General features: G+C 37.2%; 3 protein-coding genes across 5 annotated transcripts; 2 read left to right on the top strand and 1 right to left on the bottom strand.

The window, feature by feature from the left end:
- The first annotated feature begins 1957 nt into the window (after positions 1 to 1957).
- Positions 1958 to 4461, top strand: LOC125185495 (calcium-dependent protein kinase 26-like). Of its 2 annotated transcripts, XM_048082023.1 has the most exons (7): positions 1958 to 2940; positions 3016 to 3159; positions 3250 to 3402; positions 3468 to 3583; positions 3673 to 3840; positions 3921 to 4145; positions 4239 to 4461. In XM_048082023.1, the coding sequence occupies exons 1-7, from the start codon at positions 2151 to 2153 to the stop codon at positions 4359 to 4361; spliced, it is 1719 nt and encodes a 572-aa protein (XP_047937980.1). In that variant the 5' UTR covers positions 1958 to 2150; the 3' UTR covers positions 4362 to 4461. The 2 variants fall into 2 exon arrangements, with proteins under 2 accessions (XP_047937980.1, XP_047937981.1); XM_048082024.1 differs by lacking the exon at positions 4239 to 4461 and having other exon boundaries at positions 3925 to 4085.
- Positions 4462 to 15121: 10660 nt separating this feature from the next.
- Positions 15122 to 17642, top strand: LOC125218726 (protein WVD2-like 4). Its single transcript, XM_048120465.1, has 8 exons — positions 15122 to 15258; positions 15434 to 15973; positions 16051 to 16103; positions 16211 to 16291; positions 16409 to 16493; positions 16591 to 16662; positions 16759 to 16866; positions 17058 to 17642. The coding sequence occupies exons 2-8, from the start codon at positions 15455 to 15457 to the stop codon at positions 17379 to 17381; spliced, it is 1242 nt and encodes a 413-aa protein (XP_047976422.1). The 5' UTR covers positions 15122 to 15258; positions 15434 to 15454; the 3' UTR covers positions 17382 to 17642.
- A 3529-nt stretch (positions 17643 to 21171) lies between these two features.
- Positions 21172 to 23769, bottom strand: LOC125222081 (fasciclin-like arabinogalactan protein 17). Of its 2 annotated transcripts, XR_007176467.1 has the most exons (3): positions 22368 to 23768; positions 21522 to 21670; positions 21172 to 21425 (listed from the first exon to the last, which is right to left on the bottom strand). XR_007176467.1 is itself a non-coding variant. In XM_048124513.1 (2 exons), the coding sequence occupies exons 1-2, from the start codon at positions 23626 to 23628 to the stop codon at positions 21597 to 21599; spliced, it is 1335 nt and encodes a 444-aa protein (XP_047980470.1). In that variant the 5' UTR covers positions 23629 to 23769; the 3' UTR covers positions 21172 to 21596. The 2 variants fall into 2 exon arrangements, 1 of the variants encoding a protein (XP_047980470.1); XM_048124513.1 differs by having other exon boundaries at positions 21172 to 21670; positions 22368 to 23769.
- Positions 23770 to 24878: the final 1109 nt, after the last annotated feature.

Genomic DNA, 24878 nt, shown 5'->3' with positions numbered 1-24878 from the left:
ACAACATATCCCTACTAAATAGGGAAATAATATACTACAAAAATGAAGAAACGTGTGAAAAAAGAATGATATAGTTGCTTGTGCCGTGGAATAATATCTTCTGCGTTTACGTGTTAGTTTGTTTTCAATTTTATTTGGAAGGTCGAGTGTGATACTACTCGCATATCACAACTTCACAACTATTTATGCGTTTACCCTTATGTACGTCTCACAATAATATAAATACAATTATTAATGTTTTATATTAATTGCATGATGTATTATCTGAAATAATGGAAAGTTCAAACTTCAAACACTGAATGAACGCATCACCCAAATTTCAATGTGACGTTTTGTTTAGTCAAAACTCCAATAGACGGCAATTTAGAGTGATCAGAATCCAGAAAGGCACGTGAATTTTTGAAGAAAGAAAAATTTATACATCGTATTTTCCAGTATGTACATTGACCTTTCCTATCATGAGAAAAATATTGGCATGTACTCATTTTGTCCATAATTTAAAGAGCCACTATTTTGACTCGGTATAAATTTTAAAAAATTACTCTCTCCGTCCGTCATTAGGAGTCTCGGTCATTTTTGCGCACTCGTTATATAAAAATGATAATAAATAGGTAAAGTAGAGAAATGGTAAAGTAATTGAGAGAATAATGTTGACAAAAGTTTTATATAAGTTATTTTCTCTCTTACTTTACCATTTCTCCACATTAACTATTTATTACTACCTCCGTCTCCCAAATTTTGAGAAATGTAATGGAAAGTGAATTGAAAAAATTGGTGGGATGTGAGTTCTACTTTTAAAGTATTAGTTTTATAATAAAATGTGAGTAGTAATGAGTTAGTGGAATATGAGGTCCACTACCAAAACTGGTAAAAAGTAAAATGTGTCAAATTTTCAGGGACGGATCGAAATAGTAAACTGTGTCAAAATTTGGGGGACGGAGGTAGTATCATTTTTATAAAACGAGTGTGCAAAAGTGACCGAAACTCCTAATGATAGACGGAGGAAATATTTGTTTTTATGAAAAAAAAGTGAATAAAAAATTAGTGTAATCTGAGTCTCATTAATACTCCATTAATTTTATAATAAATTATAATCGAAAAAAATTAATAGAATATGGTTTCAATTTAAAATGAAGTTTAGTGTTGCTGCACTATAACGAGAGTCTAACTATTCGCAGTAACATGAACAAAATATATACCTACTTGAAAAAAAAAACAAAAACAAAAAAAGTGGTAGAGAAATGAGTAAAGAATACAGCTGGGTGGAAACATACTCCGATGGAATCGCTGCCGCAGCAGCCGGCTGCCGCTTATGCATGCAATGCTGGCGCCGGCGCTCTCTTTATATATATAAAGATTTATCCTTTAGCTAGCGGTCTACTATTTCAATTCTTTCTTAGAATTAGTCGTAAGTCGTCGGATTTTTTTTCTTTTTTGTTAATTATAATATCTACGCTTTAATTAAATATTCAATACAGAACTAGGTCTCTTTTCATACATTATGATATCTGATTCAACGTATTATAGCGAATCAGATCACTTGTGTTTATCCAAAAGAGAACATTAAATGATATTAAATGAAGGCGTACAAGTTTAGGAAAATAAACTCCAAATTACGAAAAATAGCATAGAGAATCCGATCTGAATTATGTAACGTCTTTTGGTTTGGTAATTTTAGATAATTACACAAATTTACAGATAATTTATAGTAGTAGATAATTACACAAATTTAATCCAACGCGTACGTGCAATTTGGAAAGTTGAAACATTGTTTCTAACTGTAAGATCTCTATTTCTCATTTGCGTTTATTTCAAGAAAAGTGGGTGTTTCGACACATTCAAAACCCACCCACGGTTTACACACTTTCTACGTTACAACATATGAAAAAAAACCCAAATTATAAATATAATTCAACACTAGCCATTTTTCCTCTATTCCACACTTTCTTTCCTCCTTCTCATTTCATAATCTTGCCACCTTCTCAAATTTCCACTTTTCCCCCCTTTGAAACATTCACTCTTTCACTATCAATTTATTTTTTAATTTAATTAGAATTCTGGAATTCCATATATACGCTGCATTTCCTGTGTTCCTATTCAGTTGAAGAAGCGTTACATATGATGCTTGTGAGATAACAGTTTTCATCACAATGGGAAACAATTGCGTTCACGGAAAAATTGACGATCACGGCGCTCTCTACGGCCTATTCTGGCCGTCAAAATCACGAGAAGACAACGCTGCCATTAGTCAAAAAACCATCAAAATCGAAGCCGAAGCTGCAACAACAACGACACCGCCGTCTCCGAAGAAAGTGACGATCGATGTGAAACAAACGGATGAAAAAGTGTTCATGATCGTGACGGAGAAGCCGAAACCGCCGCGTAAAAAGGCTAACGCCGTGAAGAGGAAGATGAGCATAGGCCTCGAGGTGGACTCTGTTCTCAAAACCAAAACAGGGCACCTCAAACAGCGGTTCGATTTAGGCGAAAAGCTCGGGCACGGCCAGTTCGGCACCACGTTCCTCTGCACCGAGAGGAAGACCGGCAACAAATTCGCCTGCAAATCCATCGCTAAGCGGAAATTGGTGCAGAAAGAGGATCTAGAAGATGTGAGGAGAGAGGTCGAAATCCTGCACCACTTGTCCGGCCACGACAACGTCGTCTCCATCCAAGGAGCGTACGAGGACGCTGTCGCGGTCCATGTCGTGATGGAGCTCTGCGGAGGCGGGGAGCTTTTCGATAGGATCATCCAGAGGGGGCATTATTCGGAGAAGAAGGCCGCCGAACTTACTAGAACAATCGTAGGTGTGTTGGAGGCTTGCCATTCGTTGGGAGTTATGCATAGAGATGTAAAGCCGGAGAATTTCCTCTTTGTTAATGGAGCTGAGGATTCGGCTATGAAGATCATAGATTTCGGTTTGTCTGTTTTCTTCAAGCCAGGTATACTCAGATTTTCCATTGGTTTTGAGGAGGTAGAGTTTTGGATTGGTTAGTTAGTTGATTGATTGAATTTAGGGCAAGTGTTGAGTGATGTGGTGGGGAGCCCTTACTACGTTGCACCGGAAGTTCTGTGCAAGCGATATGGCGCTGAGGCCGACGTCTGGAGCGCAGGAGTTATAGTTTATATCCTTCTCTGTGGAGTGCCTCCATTTTGGGGTGGTGAGATTTTGATTTGCTCATGAGTTTTGGTTTTCAATGTTTTACTAGTTGATTTCTGATGCTTTGTATTGGACACATATTGTTGTGCAGAAACAGAACAAGAGATATTCAAAGAGGTTTTGTATGGTGAGATTGACTTCTCATCACATCCTTGGCCTAACATCTCTGAGAGTGCAAAGGATCTTGTGAAAAGAATGCTTGTAAGGGATCCCAAAAAAAGGATAACTGCTCATCAAGTTTTATGTAAGTACACATGTTTGGTTAGAAATGTGAAGTGTAATGTTGATTGAGTTTTGAATTTGTTGCAGCACATCCATGGGTGCAGGTTGGCGGGGTAGCTCCAGACGAGCCTATTCACTCTGCGGTGCTGAGCCGGATGATGCACTTCTCGGCCATGAACAAGCTCAAGAAAATGGCTATAAGAGTATGTGACATACTATCAAGAAAAATGATAGTACTACTCTACTAATGTCTTTTGTTTCAGTAGTAACGCTTGTGTTTGTATCGATACAGGTAATTGCGGAGAGTCTCTCCGAGGAAGAGATTGCAGGGCTAAGAGAAATGTTCGAGACAATAGATTCAGACAACAGCGGCTACATCACCTTCGAGGAGCTCAAGGTTGGCCTAACAAGATACGGAGCTAATCTTGAGGAATCAGAGATACATCGTCTGTTGAAAGCTGTAAGTATACTGAGACAACACTTGGAAAGTTGGAATCTCAAAAGCTCGAAACACTTACACATGTGTTAAACTCTCTGTAGGCAGATATTGATAACAATGGTGCCATAGACTATGGAGAGTTCATCGCAGCAACGTTGCACATGAACAAAATCGACAAGGATGATCATCTCATTCGCGCATTTTCTTACTTTGACAAAGACGGGAGTGGATACATAACGCAAGACGAGCTTCAACGAGCTTGTGAGGACTTCGGGATTCAAGATTTCAAGCTTGATGAAATTATTCAAGAAGCAGACCAGGATAATGTGAGTGCCACATTTTGTTACAAATATTTGTTGGGTTATTGAATTAATTAGATATGGAATTCGACAGTAACATGTTGTGATGATTTGGTGCAGGATGGCCGAATAGATTACAATGAGTTCGTGGCTATGATGCATAGAGGTAACACAGATTTCAGTAACAAAAAATTCAAGAATAATTTTGGTGTTGGATTGAAGGAGCCAATGCCAGTTTGTTGATACGAAATATTTTCCTTTTTTTCTCTCTTTTTTTCAAATTTAAAATTACTCTGTGTAAGTTATATAAATGGCCCAACAGGTCCAACTCCATATTCTTTCAGTTAGCGCTTCTAATTCTAGTACATATACTTTTCAAGCAATCTTTGTTGGAATTTAAGAATAAATTAATTGGGCTAATGCGATTTGGCACATAGTAGATTTTCTGAAAGCGCAAATGGACCTCGAAATGCGATCTTTTTCTTTTTGATTAATCGTTAGGAAATTATAATAGGAGTAATAGATAACGGTACATAATTAATAGGCTACAAACATTATACACGTACTATATTTTTGCTTTGCATTATTTAGAGCTCCCAAATATGTCGCTTCACAATAATAAGAAAAAGAAACGTCGAAAGCAAATACAGTAGTAAGTAAAAACCGGATCATCGAAATTATTACTGGCAATTACTAATAAAACTCCTACCTTTTTGTTTATTATCAAAATCAAGAATAATAGGAAATAAGGCATGATCAAATATCAATATCTCGGCTAATCTATTATACATCTATTTCAATATTTGATTTACAGAAAATTCAAAAACTAGGAAATCTCATACGGTCATACCCAATTTGACACTCGATTACTCAAACTCTAATATACTAATGTATAAATGAGAAAATTCCAGTTTCGATCAATAATAATATTCATCTGTAAATAATATTTCATCCGTTCTGTAAAATAGTCAAATTCATTTTGTTCATCGACTAAAATTAGTAAGTACATCATTCTTTTATGGAACCTTTATCAGCACTTTTTTCTTTTTCTCTCTTAAACTTTATTCACTTTTCTCTTTCTCACTGATTATACTATTGTCAATCAAGAATGAGCTTTTTTGTGAACAGTGGGACTGTTATAAATACCACAGGAAGAAAAGTGCAAACCATACTTGATGTGAATCAAATTAATAAGCTTTATTTTTTCCATGAATTTCATTGATTTTAGAATTCTTCATTTCCCGCGGTAAGAAAAAGGCATCAGGATTATTATGGGGATAAATATTTACTAAACATCAAGAATGTATGATGAAAGCAATGATTGTTGTTAGGTACTTATCTTGATTGGAAATTATTACAGTCATCCATCATCAGATACAACCAAAGAATGCGGATAATTATAACAGCACAAAGTTGTCAAATATGTGCAATTAATGCATAATCTCAGTGGGGTTTGTCCTAATCGCGTTAGAAATAGTACTAATACTAGTATGATTTCCGTAATCAACAATAATTTCATCCCATTGTATGATGATCGAAAATGGGTCCACTCCCATTTTTATATAGGATCGTTGATGTGTATAATGATTAATGATGGTGAAATGAAGTAATTGTGGTCATTGATCAAGAGGAATATGAATTCTATGCTCGTATATATTGTATGCATTTTACTAATTTTGGTTGCGCACCTCCAACACTATCCAATTATATTATTCTTGGTCTTGTGATAATAAATTTGTTAGGTAAAATTTGTTGGGAGTGAGAATTATTTAGTGGAGTATTTATTTGAAAAAAATGAATTTTACGAAAATAATGATTAACTATTGAAATTATCAGTCCAATAATATTTTTTGTCTAATAAAAATAGTTGTATTTGCTATTTCTCATTTTCTCTTCTTATGTCAGTATTTTATTAGCCCGCACCAACGCCGGTACTAGCGCTATAAATTATGCCCTTAAAATTCATCATTCCCTATTTTCACCACTATTTTTTTTTAATTTTTGAGTTAACAAATGAAATAAAATAACAAAATACTTAACATATATTAAAGGCAATTCCAAACCATACTTGATTTTTTTTTAAAGTTACTACTAAGCAAAAAAAAAACTACTACAACTACACTAAAGAAATAAACTAGATCAATTGAATCTCAATTGTGTTGTAAGGTTGTTGATGAATTGCTCAAAGACTTAACTCTCTTCCTCATCCTGGGTAGTGACTTGACGGTCTTGAACAACGTCTTGGGTCACGGAGAGTAACCGCCGACGTGGGCCTATTTTCCTGCTACAATAGGTGATAGGGTGGCCTTCTTGCAAAAGAACGACATCAATCCCAAAGTCCGAGGCATCCGTTTCGACCACAAATGGTAAGTTAAAGTTGGGCGAGCATCGGTCGGTTCTCCCAAGTAAACTTCACCGTACCATCGCGGAAGTTTTTGGTCACATCCCCCAAAACCTGTAACCACTAGACGCCCAAAATAACATCCGGGTCCTCCACTTGGAGAATAAACAAGTCAATGTTGAATTTGTGGTCCTACCATAAAATTGGTGTGTGGAGACACGCATAAGAGCATTTCAAGCTGGAACTATTACCTTAGAAGACACGAAAAGGAGAAAAAGGATGGACAGTTAAACTTAGTTGTTCAGCAACGGCGGGCTTGATGAAATTATGGGTGCTGCCGATGTCGATCAGTACAGACACCTCAGATGCATTGATGTAACCGATCAGGCGAATTGAGCGAGGATGCACAAATGTCCAATCACCTTTTTATAACCAAAGTCTCACCATTATCATCATCATCGGTCTCCTTGAGGGGTTCCTCTGTGTCGGACAAATCATCCGCCTCCTCGTCACCCATAAGCGCATAAAAACGCTTAGCACAAAATGAGAGCGGGAATATTTCTCGTGGAACCACCAACATAGGCCCCTACGAGTCTGTTCTTCGCGCTCTGCCTTTTTAAGCCGGACAATAGGTAGCGTCCCTGCTAGTTGACCTTCACGAATTGGTTTCAGTGGGGGTATCTGGATCTTAGGTTCGTCCGAGGGCCCCTTCAAAGGTCTCTACTCCTGTCTTGACCAGAATGGTTTTGGTGGGGATACCTGGGTTGCCAAGATTGTCTGACACGTTTCAACCTGTTGCGCTAGGGCAAAGGCTTCCTACAGAGACTCTGGTTGCTTCGTCAATAGATCATGTTTCAGAGCAGGTTTGAGGTCCGCCATAAACAGAGACGAGAGCGTAGCATCATTCACGTTGGAGATATTTAGATGGTCGGACTCGAATGCATTTTGATAAGCCTCCACCGTCGTTTATTGTCGATTCGTTAGGCGACCCACATAGTCCTCGTACAGATCCGGCGTGAAACGTTGCTTCACATCTACCAAGAAGTCGGTCCAAGTCCGTCCTTCATTTTTGTCCTCCCAATAACTCATCCAATAACTCAAACTCGTCAATCCGTGTTTGATTGTCACGATTTCGCCGGCCTCCGTATCCCAAGCGCGGTACACGACGCCGTAAGATCCCCGGTTGACGACATTAAGAATTTGGTAGCGATTCTGTTGAGATTGATGATGAGGATTCTTGGGTTGCAGATGTAGAGGCATTGGGTTGAGGAGAGACATGTTTACAAACGATGGTAAGTAATTGATAGAATTATGAGTTTGTAGTGTTAAATGAATTGGGAGCGATGGGTTTATATAAGCATGAGAATCGACCAATTATATATAAGGTAAGTTACCGTATGGAATCAATTGAAACAGTTTGAATTCTAGTTTGACTCAAAGTATATATGCTAATAATCTCGATACTCAAGTTACTCATAAATCCAGTTTAGAAAAGATTTCGGTTGCATGCAATTCGTCAAAAAGTTCATCCGCCGTAGGGATGGGAAAGTGGTCGGGTGTTGTGGCGGCGTTTAGTGCTCTATAATCGGCGCAGAATCGGAGGTCCCGTCCTTCTTGCGGACTAACAGCACCGGCGATGAGAATGGACTCGTGCTATGCTGGCTCACCCCCTGTGCCAATATATCTTAAATTTGTCGTTCAATCTCGGCCTTCTGAAAGTATGAGTATCTATAGGGCCTGACAATCATTGGCTTGTTGGAGCTGGGGATATGGATGGGATGGTCTCAATGGCGAGGTGGTGGTAGACCCTTTGGAATGTCAAACAACGTATGAAAGGCTTGAATGACCGCCGCAATTCGCGGATCAGTTGGTGCTAATGTGTCAGATGCGTCCTTCTGGTCGGATGGCAGCGAGACAATTTCGAAAACCTCCGAACCCGGATCAACACCTATTAGAAAAAAACAAGTTGCTATAAGATATCCGGCGTGATCTTCCCCCGCCCCCTTGCAGAAAGATCGGTCGGTTCTCCCAAGTAAACTTCATCGTCCCATCGGAAGTTTTTTGTCATATTCCCCAAATCCTATAACCATTAGACGCCCAAAATAACATCTGGGCCCTATACTTGGAGAATAAACAAGTCGATGTTGAATTTGTGGTCCTGTAATGAAATTGGTGTGTGGAGACACACATAAGAGCATTTCAAGTTGGCACTATTACCTACGAAGATTCCCGTTGACGACATTAAGAATTTGGTAGCGATTTTGTTGTGATTGATGATGAGGATTCTTGGGTTGCAGATGTAGAGGCATTGGGTTTAGGAGAAACATGATTACAAACGATGGTAAGTAATTGATAGAATTTAGAGTTTGTAGTGTTAAATGAATTGAGAGCGGTGGGTTTATATAAACATAAGAGTCGTCCAATTATATACTCCCTCAGTTCCGCGTTAATAGAGTCATTTTTCTATTTCGGGAAATTCCAAGGTAATAGAGTCATTATAAGGTAAGAATTAGGCATTTTAATGAGATTTTAGCCAAAATTAATTAACACCCCTTATTACAATTAACTATCATAATTATACAATTAAAAAATGAAAAATCCCCCAATCCAAAATTTTCAACTCATTTCTCCACCTCTCCTCTCTCTCACTATCTGCCTTCCCTCTCTCTCACTATCCCTCTCTTCATTTCCTAACCCTAGATGTGAAACCCGCCGCCTCCCATCTCTCTATGTACATCTCCTAACCGTAGGTGAGTAATCCGGCGTTGTTCTCCTCTCATTTCGCCACTCTTCTCTTTCTCAATTCGTTTCCTTCTTCTATAAGTGGCGGCAAAGGCGATGCTCCCGATCACTAGAGGAGTAGCTGGCGGCGAAGGCGACCACCGAGGCGGGAGGCGGAGACGGCGATGACACCGAGGCTGAAGGCGATGCAAGCGACTGCGACTGTATATTGTCTTAGGAAGAGTTTAAGAGGCGATTTTTCGTCTCTGATGTTGACAAAGCCCTTTGGGAGAGATGTGTTGCTGAGGCAGACCGAGGGGTGAACGGACTCTTCGGGAAGAGTTGCTTGGATCCGTAGTCAGATGAGATCGAACTCGTTGGTTTAGATCTTTCTATTTTTTTTTGGTTCAGTTGTTGGATATGGTGCAAGTTGTGTAGTGCTTTTTTTGTGGTTACTGGATATAAACTCTGATTATTGCATTGTTGGAATAATTTTATCTTTGATTGTTGCATTGTTGGAGTAATTTTACTACAGATTGTTGCATTGTTGGATTTTGTGTGTATTTTGTGGTTGTTTATGATTCAGATTTGGTTTAGTGGAGCAGATGGATGTTGTCAATTCGATTTTTGTAATCACAGATTCACAGAAGTATTCATTGTTTGTTTTATGGAGAAATGAAAAGATGCAACATTTAATTTGTTAAACATTCACTTCAGATTTATTTTCCGTGTAAAATTGAATTTAATTTTAAAATGCAACATTTAATTCTCAAAATCATCATTTAATTTGTTGAATTTATCTTCAATTTTTTATAGTCAGAGAAGAAAAAAAATACAATACACCAATATTATTAATATTTAATAATAATTCAAAAAGTAAAAGCCACCCATCACATAACTTTATCTACTTTATTATATACACACTTAATTCGCTGAACATCCATTTCTTAGACTTCGTGCACAAAAGTTCCGCCTCTATTAAGCAGAACGGAGGGAGTATAAAGTAAGTTACCATATGGAATCAATTGAAATAGTTTGAATTCTAGTTTGACTCAAAGTATATATGGTAATAATCTCGATACTCAAGTTACCCAAAAATCCAGTTTAGAAAAGATTCTGGTTGCATGCAATTCGTCAAAAAGTTCATCCGCAGAACAATTGAAGGGATGTGGCGCAGCTTGGTAGCGTGTTTGTTTTGGGTACAAAATGTAGGATGGGAAAGTGGTCGGGTGTTGTGGCAGCATTCAGTGCTCTATAATCGACGCAGAATCGGGGGTCCCGTGCCTAAATGGCCAAGGGAAATTCCAAAGTTTCAGGATATACATAGGGAGGTTGTTCTAGTTTTGTCTCTGAGTTCACATGTTCTTTACACTTTTATATACATCATGAACTTAGAACTCATAGGAACCTCACATTTATACACTACAACCCTTGCCCCATTATAACCTAAATAAAAGACCTTAAGGAGTTAGCTTCTGTCAACAGAACTATAGCTTCAATGGTATGGAAAAATGAATGAGAGAATGGTCCTAACAATTCTGGTGAGAATTGAGTGACTGAGTGAATCCAACAGCTGGAAAGATAGGAGCTATCTTGACAAACGGACAAGCATGATTAGGTAGAAGAGGAGAGGAAAAGGAATCTGAGACTGTAGATGATCGGATTGACCTTAAGCTTGTGGGGACAATGTGTTTTTCTCTTTCTAGGTCTTTTACGCATGTGTGTCTATTTGTTGTTATCTAAATAAGAACCATGCTTTGAAACTTGACTCTTTCTTAGTATGGGTTAAATGTGAGCAGTTTGGCTCGTTTCATGCATGTGTTCTATAGTAAAATTGCATCAAATTCGGTAAACTAACATCTATTTTTGAGCCACGTGTGAGTGAAATCCGCCATTTTCAGAAGAAGAACTAATCTATTGGGCGGACGAATGAATCATGGAAAGAAGGCAAAAACTACGGCATTGAGTTGATCGAGTCAGAAATCAAGAGGAGCCAACAGGAGTTCTGCATTAGAAGTAGAGCTAAAGACCCTCACCACCAATTGTGAAGGGCATGAACGACATTTCAAAGAGGATGATACCCTAAGGATAAGAGCCCTACGCCTCTCTATATAAAGGAAGCCTGAAACAAGAAAAAGAGAGTCCCAACCAATGGTGAAAGGAGGGTCTCATGAGCTTTCTTAGTTAGAATATCTTTAGGAATTCAGGTCTCTTCTAGGGCTGAAATCGGAGTTCTTTTCACTTCATCTTCTTGATTTCGTTGCGCACACACACACACACACACACACTCTTGGTCCTAACTTAGTTTAGTTTAGTCGGTATTTGGTAGTAGTTTCCTGCAGTTTCAGCTTTCGGTTCTGTTATATTACTCCGAGAAGGGTGATGAAACAATCTACTGCCTTCGTAGTTAAATTGTAGTTTGGTTTTAATGTTAATGACTCTTGATGTTTTGATTTAGTCAATTTGAAGTTATGTTTTCGTTTTCAGTTGATGTGTTCAGTTCTTCATGCATGATGTCTCTGGTCTGTTTTCGATTCATTTTTCTGTCGCATGTCTTAGCTTAAAAATGTATTGTTCTGTTTTGATTTGGTCAGATCTGGTGTTTAGGTTTAAAAGTTCTTAGGATGTTTAGATCTAGCAATTTAAGTTTTGTTTCTGCATGGTTATGGATTAATATTCTTGTTTACGTAGTTGTAGCTTAGATCTTAGAAGTAGATTTATTTTTATGAGTTGTTTTGATGTGTCGTCTTCCATAACTTTTCAGATCTGTTCTTTACTCTGCTTTCGATGTTGATTTTGTGAAGAAGATAAAGTTGTTAGAAAAGTTTTTTACTTTACAGTGCTTTTTGTAGGGGACTGACAGTTTCCCGTTTATGTTGTTTGTTCAATTATGGAAAGTTCGGTTAAGTTGATCAAGTAGACTAGTTTAGTTTTCACGAGTTGATCAATTTAGTTAGTTTTAATTTCTCAAGTCAAGTTGTTAACTTAACCCACCCCTAGGAAGCGTGGCCGCAGCCATTCCCTTTTCGGGTCTCGCAAACAAATGTTAAACACATCATCTATGTGGGATCGATCCTGACTTCTCTATACTAGTTAATAGTATTAGTGGGTTAAGGTTTTGAGAACGTACTTTTTTAGATCTTCGGTTCATCTCACTCAAGTCGAATCTAAGTTGAGTTGATCAGCCTGAGTCTCCAGTGGATCCATTCACCGGCATTTTGCAGGTAGAAGGCACGTACAGGCCAGCTGGATACACTTCGTCGCCGTGATTGGGGTCAAGACCTAGCCTTGACAAAAGTTGTAGAAGGCGGCGGTGAGAGCGGAAGTCATCGGTCTGCCATTAGGCAACACCGGGGGACCACCTGAGTAGGGACCACTAGAACTCCGGAGTTCCATCGGGAGCATTCGAGTTTGAGAAACGACTGAGATTCATTTTTGCTAGAGAGAGAGAAATGAGATGAGAAGAGGTTGTGTGAATGGGTGAATAAATTAGGTGAAAAATAGTGTATTTATAGTGAAAAAAAGTGGGAAAAAAATAGTCAAGATCAACAGAACAATTGGTGATTGGCGCCTACATTAACAACGATAGGGCGGCGATCAGCACGCCCTATGCATCGTACATTTCTCTCGGCATTGTAATCGGTGTTGTTCTTGCAATAGCGCCGATTTTTCTGCCGATCGCGTGGTGTGTGTGTGGGGGGGGGGGGGGGAATCGTGCTCTGGCAAGGTGTCATGAGATCGGTTCGCCGTAGGTGAATTAGTATTCTTCTATAATCCAAATATATTAGTACTAGATTTATGTTCAAAATGTACCCTGATTTACTCCTGATAAGGAAATTGGGTTAAAACAATTTAGATGTAATTAACTGAGTATCTACAATTTTATGTTTTAAGTATTTCACTGTTTCAAAAAATAACAAGCATTACTATATATAATTGGCACATGTAGCTCCAGATAATCAGGAGACATAATCCACATGAGTTCGTCTAAATTAATTGTTAATTACTCGAGATAGCACCTTGAGAACATTAATCATTACTACAAATTTGTACCAAGTTAAGTTAGGTTAAGCGTTACTTCAATTATGAAAAGGAGTTGTGGGGCATAATTAATACAATTAATCCAAAAGTTGAGACCTAACAACTAATTAAGACAACTTGAATATCGCTGTTCCAATTAAGAATTTGCTTTTTTTAATTGTCTTAATCAAACTAATTAAGACAATTTGCTTTTTTTTTTATTACATTAATTTCCAAGAGTGTTTCTTTTTGTCTGAGGGTTCTCAATTTTAAGTATTACTATTTGTGCAAGACCTAAAAAAATCTTAATTTTTTTATAGTATAGATGATAACTAAACTTTTTTATGTATGCTACTATATTTCGCCGGATCCCGCCGAGGATTTCTAGCATCTATGCTATTCTATCTATTACTATTATAAAAATGTGTGATTAAATTTACAAATTTTAATATATACCCATTTCTTACTTCTATATATAGTATGATCGAGATGGGAATCCTTTTATAGTATATGTTTTGAAATTTTAACAAAATTTATAAGGTTTTGGAGATATATCATTACATTCATAAATCATAATCTAGTTACAGCTAATAAACTAATTAATACATCTGTCCAAAAAAACAAATTAATACTTAAGGTTCAACCATATAGAATTAGCCATTAGCCCATTAGGTGGGCCTTATTAGAAAACTAACCACACGCTCATCAGAAAATAGTTATGGAACCTTGACGATGCCTCTAATTCAATGTGACTATGTGAGTATTAAATTCATAAATTTGAAATGTTAATACTCCATTTTTATTCGAATCATATATTTGAGATAAGGACGCCCTTGTTATTTTCCTAGGTAACGCTTAATCAACGAGTGGACTATAATACGAGGGAAATTAATGTATTTATTAAAATAATTTCAAAATAACACAAATAAACAAACATATGCATGATGCAGAACAATCCCCTTATACATTTATAATTACTTTCTTCCTATTAAAATTAGACTTATCCGTCTGAAGAACAAAATCCCAAGTACAGTTAATAAACTATTTTTGTCATAATTATCCTGGCATAATATTGCTCATCTGTTCATAAAAAATAATCTTATTTATAGATGACACAAGTTTTAATAAGAAATTAGTAAGATAAGAGAGAAAAGAAGAAAAGATAGGTAAAGTATGACTATTTTAAAAAATAAGACTAATTTTTTGTGAATATCTCAAAATGAACAAATAAGATTCTTTTCTTTAGACTTAATGTAAATAGGACGCACAATAAGAATGAGACACCACAATTTTGATCGTATTATTTTGCAAGTAAAAACATACTCCACGTACTATGATGCAATTTAGACATTTTATATTTTAGTTACAGCGATAAACTGTTTGGCTATAATTTGAACTACATATATTAATTTAGAGAGAACGGTTGATGAATTAATAAGCGTTTTACCATCCTACCAATTAATACGAGCAAACCTCAAAAGCATCTCAACTAATTCGAACATTCTAAAATCTCATCCTATCACTAAATTAAAAGTTAAGTAGAATGGTAGAGATTAAATGTAGTAGGTATTTAAGTATAATGAGGATGAGAAGAAAATGAATGATGATGATGAAATAATGATAATTCCACTTGTATAAGGCAAGGCCAGATTGAATACAACGTACCAACCGCAAAATCCCGTAGCCAGCGCCTCCAACTACAATCATACGGTTTGACTCTCCCATCAACGGCTAGCCTTCATTTGCGAGGAGCCTTCTCTGCCGTTGGATCGCCTCCGCCAACCAACAGGTTTTGACAACTCACGATCGACGGTTGGTGGTAACAGGTCACTGTGGGGCCAATCACGTCGAGCCACGTCGGTCACCCCCCTAAACCATCAGCCTCCCACGTTCTGCTACAGTTATCCATTTTTGCCCCTCTTCATCATAAATTCTCCAATCAAAACTCACTCATCTCTCCCCGTCCGTTTCCAAACATACATTCCTTCCCACCTTTTTAATTGCACAATACAACAAGATTCCACCGCATCTCCTCACTTCCCGCAATCCACTTCCAAGGTAATCAATCCTACTTATCTCATTTTTCTGCTTTTCATTCTTCCATCTTAACAATCCACGATCATCATCCAATCCATCACTCTTCTTTCTGTCATTTAGAGTATGTTACTGGATCCACTCTGAGTAAAAACTGAAATTGGGCTCATAATTGATTTTTAATTTTGATTTGTTTTAGGAATATTCGCTTTTTTGTGGAATGGAGTCTGAAAATGGGATTTGTGTTGAAGATGAAAAAAGATTAGTTCTTGAAAACTCTAATAGCGAAGGCTCGAGTGTGGATGTGAACAAGGAGAATGTGATGAGTGGTGAAAATGAAGTGGTAAAAGACAAGGAAGGCATTAGTTCATCTCCGCCCCAATTCGAATCATCTTCAACTGTGTCAAAGACTACTAAAACCTCCAATGCTAAAAATCCTAATGGGAGATCCAAAAAAAACAGTGAATTGGCCAAGAATCAATCTGATTCCAAAGGATCAGTGGCCTTTGGCCGGAGTAGGAAGCCAAGCCTGTCACAGTCTCTGTCCTTTCCGTCCAGAGGCCGTCACTCTGATCCGATGAAACGAAGCATTGAGGTGCATCCGGCAAAGCCAGAGCCTGGGAGAAATGGTGTGAAAGATAATGATGATGCCAAGGTTTCTGGTGGATTGAGGGCAGGGAAGGTTGCTGGTGGTAGACGTGCAACTTTAGCTTCGATGCCTAGTGCATCTCAATCTGTGGTGAGGTTTTTGCTCTTTCAGTCTTACATTGATGTGTGTTTGGGTGTTTTGTGCTTAGTGTTTTGGTTTGATTTCAGTCAGGGAAGCAGTTTCCTGGTGATGGAAATGAAATGAAGACTGAAAGTGACACGTATGTTGTTTGTTGCTTATTCTTGCTGCCTATGGTTTTAGCACATTGATTGCTCAATGTCTTACCTATGTTTCTGCGTAGTTGAGTGTGTTTAGTTGGTGATGCAGATTGGTTGAGAAGAGTTCGGAGCCTAGCAACGACGTGTTGCCTGTAAGGGAGGAGGAGGATGCTCGTTCCACTACATCATCGTACTAATCATATATCTTAGACTTTTTATAATGTTTTTTGAACTTCATCTAGTCCTGTGTTTTGTTCTGGTTTGTGTTTAAATTGAATGTTCGCGATTTGTTTTTACTGTTGAGCAGAACTCTTACTCCTCGGACACAGCAGAGGATGAATGTCTTAGCCTTCTCGTTCAGGTTGGAAGAGCGTGCTGAGAAGCGGAAAGAGGTAGAAACTAGAAGCTTCGAGTGCATCATCATATGTTGTTTAGTTTTGTCTAGTTTACTAAAAACATTTATGTCTTGGTGTGATGTGCCATCGTCAGTTCTACTCGAAGATAGAAGAGAAAATACATGCCAAGGAAGTTGAAAAGACTACTCTGCAAGCAAAATCGATGGTACTACTACTCTCTGTTTGTCAAATATTATAACATTAGAATTTGATTGTTTCGGTTTGGTCACTCTCTTTTCTCGTCTTTTATATGATATATCAGGAAAGCCGAGAGGCAGAGATAAAACAACTGAGAAAGAGCTTGACCTTCAAAGCTACGCCTATGCCAAGTTTCTACAAGGAACCTCCTCCAAAAAACGAACTCAAGAAGGTAGAGTGAATGAACATTAGAGGCTTATTGTGGGATGAAAATCCATTAACCTTATTTCTTCAAGATACAGAACTTCTTTAAAGATGTGTTTTATTACATAACATATGTCTACCTCAATAAAGTTCCACTATCATGATAAACCTTGCTCATGCATCATTAGTTTACTCAAATCCTTGCATTCCTATACATAGATACCAACCACACGTCCGATATCTCCGAAGCTTGGAAGGAACAAAGGTGCTGCTGCTCCCGCGTCTGCCAACTCCCTTGAAAATGATGGCAATTCTCCTAGGTCTCCCAAGATCAATGGTGTTAAAGGCATTGTTGCTTCGAAGAAGCCAACGAGAAGCTCCCTGCTCAAGCCTAAAACTCAAAATTCTCCCACAACTACAAAAGCGAAAAATGTGGAGACAGGGGTCCAAAACAATGCACAGACACCAGATAAAATTGGGGATTCTTTGCAGTGCAACGGATTTTCTGAGGCGGCGGCTGCTGATGTTAGCGTCGAAGCTTGAATTAGGTGATCAATCACCTTTGCATGCTAAATTTCAAGGTGTTTCAAACTCCATTTTGCTGTGAATACAGTTGGTGTATGTTGTAAGTTTGAGTCAAGTATATTTGTTCAATGTGGTTGCTGTTTAATTTGTGTATTATGTATCATAGTGGAACAAGGAAGTAATACGTTGTACGACTACAGTAGATGTAGGGATGCATCTACCGTCTGTAACTTCTTTTCTTCTCTCTCTCTCTCTATATATATATTTAATAGGCTCTAATCATGTGTTGTTCATGGCCTCTACTCATTATACTGGAAATTTGTATATACACTTTTTCAAACATATATATGTTCATTTTACTCGTCACATGTGATTGTTTTCTTTATTTGATCTTATTTTGCCTTTGGTGACATAGGATTATTGGTCGAGGCCATTATAGTGATATTTACTTCTTTGACAAAGGGAAATAAGTAGAGTTTAAACTTGGAAAGGTACTCATGCCAAATATTCTTGTGGTTTCTATCCAAATATTCCATATATTCTTTTTTTATTGCACAAATATGTAGTATATGTATGTATACATAGAGAGAGATTATAATCATATGATAACATCGTTTCAAAGGTTAGCATATCATTCCATCTTTTGACCCTCCTATCTGCCGAGTGGCGACTGTTATTTTCATTGTTTTTTCAATGTAATAGTTTGACATTTCAATACAAGTTCATACCCTTATTTTTTAGATGATTTTGGTTATATAATATTTAGTGGGAACATTTTTTTCATTGTTTGGAACTATTTTTGAGCGAAAACACTCAAGTCCATAAAGGGCATTTAGTTAATATACTCTCTTCTCCATTTTGAAACAGAGGAAACATTTTTTTAGTCCCTAAACTATTTATTAGTATCAATTTTGGTCCGTAACGTTTAAAAATATCATCTAAAGTTCTTTAATTTTGATTTAATATATTTTGAACTACTTTTCACTGTTTGGATATTTTTTTAGGGCAAAACTATCCGCAAAGGCGTTCCAGTCTACTTGTAATTAGGGATGTCAACCGGGTCGGCCCACCGGGTTTCGAGCCAGCCCTATTTGGGTTGCGGGTCAATCGAGTGCGGGCTAGTCGGGTTGTGATTTCTTTCGGGTTATAAAAGTTCAACCCTAATCCTAAAAGCTCGGGTTTCGGGCTAGCCCAACGGGTTAATCGGGTTGCTACCGATAAGAATAACATGCGATCAATCCCATAAATAATGATGAAAATTAGTTATATTCATAAAATGTAAAATATTTAATAATGATAAACGTGAGATATATGCTTAAACTCAATCATAAACATGATCAAATACTAATATTTGAGATATTTCGTAAAATTTTAATGCATATTTTAGAAATTTAAATAATTTTTTTAGTGAATTTAAAGTTTTTAGTTTATTTATCAATTATTATATTAATAAAAATTCAATATATAATTTATATATTTAATATAAAAATTGAAAGTTACTTTTTTTAGTTATCTATAATTATAAAATCAATCAATGAAATGTCGAATTAGGAGTAAAAATTGCAATAATAAAAATTTTATCGGGTTTCCGAGCCAGCCCATCGGGCTTTCGGGTCTGGCCCTAACGGGTTGCGGGTTAATCGGGTGTGGGCTAGTCGGGTTGTGATTTCTTTCGGGTTATAAAAGTTCGACCCTAACCCTATAAATTTGGCGGGCTATTCGGGCCAGCCCACAGGTTGCGGGCTACATTGACATCCCTACTTGTAATAGTCTGCTTGTAATGAAAGAAAGAACTTTCTACCACAATTCAACTTTTTAAATGAATTAACATATTTTTGCATTTTGTAATTGAATTTTCTTCATTAATCTCTCTCTTCTTCTTCTTAACATAGACTATTATTGTTGGTCAGTGTATATGCAACTTATGAAATTTTGTTCATTAATCTCTCTTTGCCAATAATAACAGTTTTTGAGAAGAAAAAGTAAAAAAAAGGGAGAGAGACGAAGAAAGTTGAATTGTGGCAAAAAGTTGTACTCCCTCGTCACTGAAAAATTGAGTCGTATTCATTTTTAGTCCGTCCCAATAAAGTTGAGTCATTTTTTTTAACAAAAGACAAAACATCTAATTAATTTTTTTATTCCATAATTTACTTTACTCTCTCTTATCTTTCCTACTTTTTTCATTTCTCCTATTTATTTAAATAAATTCTTAACATCGGTGCCCAAAAATTTTATCTCAATTTTTATAGGACAGAGGAAGTATCTCTTTTTCATTATATATAGACTGAAATGCCCTTCAAGGTAGTCACTCGAAAAATTATCCAAATAGTGAAAAAGTGTTCAGTAAATATTAATAAAGTTAAAGGATTTCAAATGATATTTTAAACGTCACTGACCTAAATTGATACCAATCTATAGTTTAAGGACTAAAAATGTCTTATTTTAAATGAAGAAAGAGTAAATTGCCTGAAATGCAATTATGAGCTTAGGGTTTTTTTTTTTGCAAAAATATAATTTCAAACAGTTAAAAATTCAAAAGATATTAAATTGAAGCTAAAAGAACTCGGATGATATTCTTAAACGAACTAAAATTGATACTTTTCCAAAATTTAGGGACTAAAAAAGTATTCTCTCTAATATTTAGTACTCCATGCATGTGAAAAGTTTCTACAAGCATCCTAAATCATATTTGGTGATATACTAATCCGCATGATCAATTGCTAACTAATTAGCAATCTTATACTAAAATTAAATTTTAGCCACTAAATTAGAAGATCTAGTGATTGAAATAATGTCACGTGATTATATTTTTAATTAAGAAAATTAATAAATAAAATTAGAGGGTATTATTGTCAATTCCCTCTCATTAAAATCATCTTAAAACTTTAAATTTACGAAATTCTCTCGATTTAAATTATTTTTTCGCAAAAAATATATCATATTAAAGATAATTTTATAAGGATTCCAACGAGATCTCAATTGCATATGTTCCGACGATGTTCGGATGATAAAATTTGATATTTTTCATTTTAGTTTTCGGATGATGAAATTTGATAACCAGATTTTTATCAACAAATATATCAAAAAATTTCAATAAACCATGTAAAAATCTCAATAAATATGTGTTGATATTTTCTTATTATATTAGTAGAGTTATTTTGTCATTTTAATACATTGTATAGTAGTGGAATCAGTTTTGTTTTTAGTTAAATCAACACATTTCTTCTCACTTACTTTTTCTTACTCTAATCTCTACCTTTTCCATTTCATACTTTATTCTATCTTTACTTAACTCACTTAATACAGTTTTTCTTAAACCGTGTGTCGAAAATAAACGATTTCACTACCGCGGAACGGAGGGAGTAATATTTCTTTTATTAATCTAATCCCGTCAAAATCTTTCAATTTATTTTGCAAACTTGGCATACTTTGAAATCACAAATTTGACAAAATAAGCTTTTAAATATGAAATGTTGAGAACAGCCAAAATGATGCCAACACTAATGCAAAAGAATTTCCTTCAAAAGAAACTTAATATGCTAAAATATCACTTTCAGTGAGATTCAGACACCATCTGACGCCCCCGCGGCGTGACAAATAGTTTAAATTTCATAACTAAAATAATTAAGGTTAGGTTAAACAAACCTTCACAAAGAAATTAGATTAGACAAAACACATGGACTGAAAATTAGATTAGACAAAACGCATGGACTGGAAAAAAATTTCAAAAATGATAAAGTGAATAAAAAGGTCACAGGACTTGAATTGGAGGTTAATCATATAGTAGTACTAAAACACCCAAAAAAAGTGACAGCAGCAGCAATATATATCCTTCAAAAGGACTGTATTTTTATTGGAATACAATGTCGGTGAGCAAACTTACATACAATTAAAGAAAAAAAAAGAAATTGGATACTCTAATTACAGTATTTATGCCCAAATAAGACAAAAAAACAAAGAAAAAATAAAAATAAAAAATTCTCCTGTGGGGGGTTCGGAAGAACAAACAATTAAACACAACTATGTCCTGTCTCTCACCCCTTTATGTTGTTGTCTAATAATCTGGCATTATTTAAACAAAGTAAAAACTTTAAGTTAATTTGGGATAATTTCAAGAATATACAGAAAAACACGTAAACAAAAGTCCTACTCACTTACCTTTTTGAACCATCTCCTCCCCATCCCTTTATTCTTTTTTTGTTTTTTTTTTTTCATTTTTTCCAAGTGTGATAGTTAATGACAACTAGAGAAATGAGAATCCTGTCCAACAGCTCCAAGCATTTTGCATGTCACTTCCAATAGCTTCCCTGCACACCATATTATTGTTAACTATACAAATTAATAATCCTTCTACGTTTAAAAAAGCATATTTTAAGATTTATTGTCTACTAAATCAAATACTCCAAGTACAAGTCAAACAATCAAGAATTATTATGAAAAAATTGAGCCCACAGCTGGCCAAGGCTGGATGACTAATTGGGGCTAAAATCTGGTGGCCGACACTCACTACAAATTATCATACACCCTCGCACAAAATCCAGTTATCATGATTAGTTGATTACCAAATCCTATTATTGACAAAACCCACGAGGTCAATCCGTGTTCTCGACATCACTGGATACTAACCCTCCACCGACAGATTCTAGCTTCCTAATTTTCATTTCATTAATTAATTCAGATGTAAAAGAAATTAGTGAAAGTGAAGCCATAACTAACACCTTGAGACGTCCACTGATCAAAACTTAAAACAAAAGTAACTAATTAACTTCACCTAATCCATAAAACAACTTAACCTTGCAAGTCAATCTAGAATGGGTCTCTCATCTCTGCTTGTTTTAAAAGCTAATCAACGTCTGCGTGAATAAAAATAAAATAAAAAACTGGCCCTAAATCCCAAAATTCCATAATCAACCCAAATTTAATTAATCAATCCCTAATAATTACGAATTAACAAACTAAACCACCGCCGGCGTAAAAAGACAAAAACACAAATTCGAAAGATACCTCTTCTCGGCTTAGCAACAATCTTAGCGGCGGGAGCAGCTTTCGGCGCGGCAGTGCCTTCCTCCGCCGGAAACAGAACTCCGTCGATTCCCTGAACGGAAATCCTACCGTCGGTGTAAATATCGGGGTCGAATAGATAAGCGGATCCTTCGCCCCGCCCGAATTTAACGGAGCCGTCAGCCTCCTCCGCCGCCACTTTATGCGGCAATCTCAGCGTATCGTAATTAACCTTCCCGAATCTCCGCACCGAATTGTACATACTCTCCTCCGTTTGGTATTCGGGGATCAGATGATAATACATGATCTGCTCCGGCGCCCCGGGCTCGCTGAGCTGCTCGGTGGTCAGCTTGGCCATAGCCTCGTCGTTGGGGGCTAAAACCGTCAAAACGTAACCCTCGGAAACAAGTCTGCCCATCTCAGTTGCTAATGAGGTGAGATTGACCAGAATATCGGCCAGCTCGTTGTAGCCGCCGTAATGCAGGAGCGTTTGGATGAAGTCCTTCACCTGGCTCTCGCCGTCGAAGTGGTGGTGGGGCCCGCCGGGGCCTGGGGCGGGGGCGGGGGCCAGGGAGGGGCCGGGGGCCATGGCCTCGAAAATGGGGAGGGCGGGCGCCCCGCCGGCGGGGACGGGCGGCGCGGGCTTTTTCAGGCGGTGCGTCCGCGGGTCGACCTCCGGCGCGCCCTCCGGGATCACGGCGGAGGTGGTGCGGAGGCTGCGCCGGGCGTTGAAGTCCTGCTGGACGGATTTCGGGATGAGTAGGCGCTCAATGCCGTGGATTACTCCGTCGGGGCGGATGATGTCGTCGGATTTGATGAGTTTAGCGGTGCTCACGGTTTTGTCGCCGTTGAGGGGAATGTTCTCGCGGCAGAGGGTGGTGTGGTGGAGGGGCTTGTCGGGCCAGTGATTGGACTCAATGCGGGCGGGGATCATGTGGAAAAGCAGGAGATTTTGGAGGGATTTTAGGTTTCCGGGCTCGAGAAGGAAGCGCTTGAATTCGGGGTCCAATTCCCGCTCCAGCGCCTCATTTCTGGGCGCGAAAATGGTGATGTTGTGTTTGGCGACGGCTTCTTCGAGGGTCTGGAGGAGGAGGGCCTTCTCGACCAGCTCCGAGAGCTCAGTGTAGTGAGAGTCTAAGAGAGCGACGAGGACGGAGTTGGAATTGATCTGGGCGGTGGAGTTTGAGGGCTTGGCGGTGGGATTTTCCGGTAATGCGGAGGCGAGGGTGAGAAGGAAGAGGACGCCATAGATCTGACAATCCATGGCGTTTGATGAATTTTGGGCTCTGTGTGTGTTGTTTCTCTCTCTAGAAAGGGCTTTATTTAGGTGGGGGGTTTGTTTCTCTACTGGAAAAATGTTGAAAATGTGGACTTGCTTAGCTTTGGATTGTGGGGAATGGGATGTGCATTTGCTAGTTTGGTGGAAATATTAAACTACACCATAGTCCTCGATACTAAATTTCTAATACTGCTAAACAAAGGGGGGAAATAATTATTGAAATATCGGTCTTATTGTACTAACTAAAAAAATATTGCGTGATTTTTGATATAATATAGGAGTAATAATTTATCGAAATATTTCAATAAAATAAGGATATGAATTTTTGTATGCAGTAGTATACCGTGGCATAACAAAATTTGGTAATACCATAATCTGTGTATGTTATAATGCTAACTTTGTGTTAAATTAGTAACTTGTTAATTCATCAACGCAATGTATTAAAATATCAACTAAGTTTATGTTGACATTTAAATTGTATCGTGTTAACATTTTTAATACACTGTATTGATAAATTAACAGAGTTAGCAACTTTAAAAAGTTAGTCACAGATCACATCTCTACGGTAATTACCATATATGTTGATAATAAGGTATATAAGACATACTGTATAGGGTATATACTGAATTTTTCATATATACTATAAAGTATAATTATAATCATAAAATATAGTACTCCCTCCGTCCCGCTTTAGGAGTCCCGGTTGATCAATTTTGGGCGTCCCGCTTTAGGAGTCCCGATTGAGATAAATTAATAAAAAATGCCTACAAAGTGTTAAAAGTGGGTCCCAACATCCACTACAACTAATAAAAAAGTGTTAAAAGTGGATCCCAACATCCACTAAAACACTTATTTATTGGACACTCAATTAAAAGTGGGTCCCAACATCCACTACAATATTTATTTATTACACACTTAAACACTTTTTTCTTAAAACATGCGCCCGACTCAACCGGGACTCCTAAAGCGGGACGGAGGGAGTAATTAATAATTTTAAATTTTCTATTGTCATTGATGTTCGATATAACCAAAGATATGGTATACCGAGTTTTAGTAACAACATATCGAAATTGATGTACCGTATCAGTTTTGAAGTTTGTAATATTGAAAATACCAAAAATCTTGGTTATTTAAAGGTATATGATATAGTTGTGTTGGTAAGGTATATCGTACCAACCCACACCTAACTAAAACTAGCATAAGGTATATATGTAAGAGCACTCCCAATGGTCTCC

Source organism: Salvia hispanica, chromosome 4 (genome assembly GCF_023119035.1).
Source record: "Salvia hispanica cultivar TCC Black 2014 chromosome 4, UniMelb_Shisp_WGS_1.0, whole genome shotgun sequence".
NCBI classification, from domain to species: domain Eukaryota; kingdom Viridiplantae; phylum Streptophyta; class Magnoliopsida; order Lamiales; family Lamiaceae; genus Salvia; species Salvia hispanica.
This window is presented reverse-complemented; position numbering and strand designations above follow the sequence as displayed.

Bases quoted from the DNA above. Each gene is read 5' to 3' on its own strand.
- LOC125185495 (XM_048082023.1), top strand. From the start codon at position 2,151: ATGGGAAACAATTGCGTTCACGGAAAAATTGACGATCACGGCGCTCTC. The intron at 3,584-3,672 runs GTATGTGACATA...GTATCGATACAG, and splicing joins TCAAGAAAATGGCTATAAGA to GTAATTGCGGAGAGTCTCTC. The intron at 3,841-3,920 runs GTAAGTATACTG...AACTCTCTGTAG, and splicing joins TACATCGTCTGTTGAAAGCT to GCAGATATTGATAACAATGG.
- LOC125218726 (XM_048120465.1), top strand. From the start codon at position 15,455: ATGGAGTCTGAAAATGGGATTTGTGTTGAAGATGAAAAAAGATTAGTT. The intron at 16,292-16,408 runs GTACTAATCATA...ACTGTTGAGCAG, and splicing joins GCTCGTTCCACTACATCATC to AACTCTTACTCCTCGGACAC. The intron at 16,867-17,057 runs GTAGAGTGAATG...TCCTATACATAG, and splicing joins CAAAAAACGAACTCAAGAAG to ATACCAACCACACGTCCGAT.
- LOC125222081 (XM_048124513.1), bottom strand. From the start codon at position 23,628: ATGGATTGTCAGATCTATGGCGTCCTCTTCCTTCTCACCCTCGCCTCC. The intron at 21,671-22,367 runs GTATCTTTCGAA...TATGGTGTGCAG, and splicing joins TGTTGCTAAGCCGAGAAGAG to GGAAGCTATTGGAAGTGACA.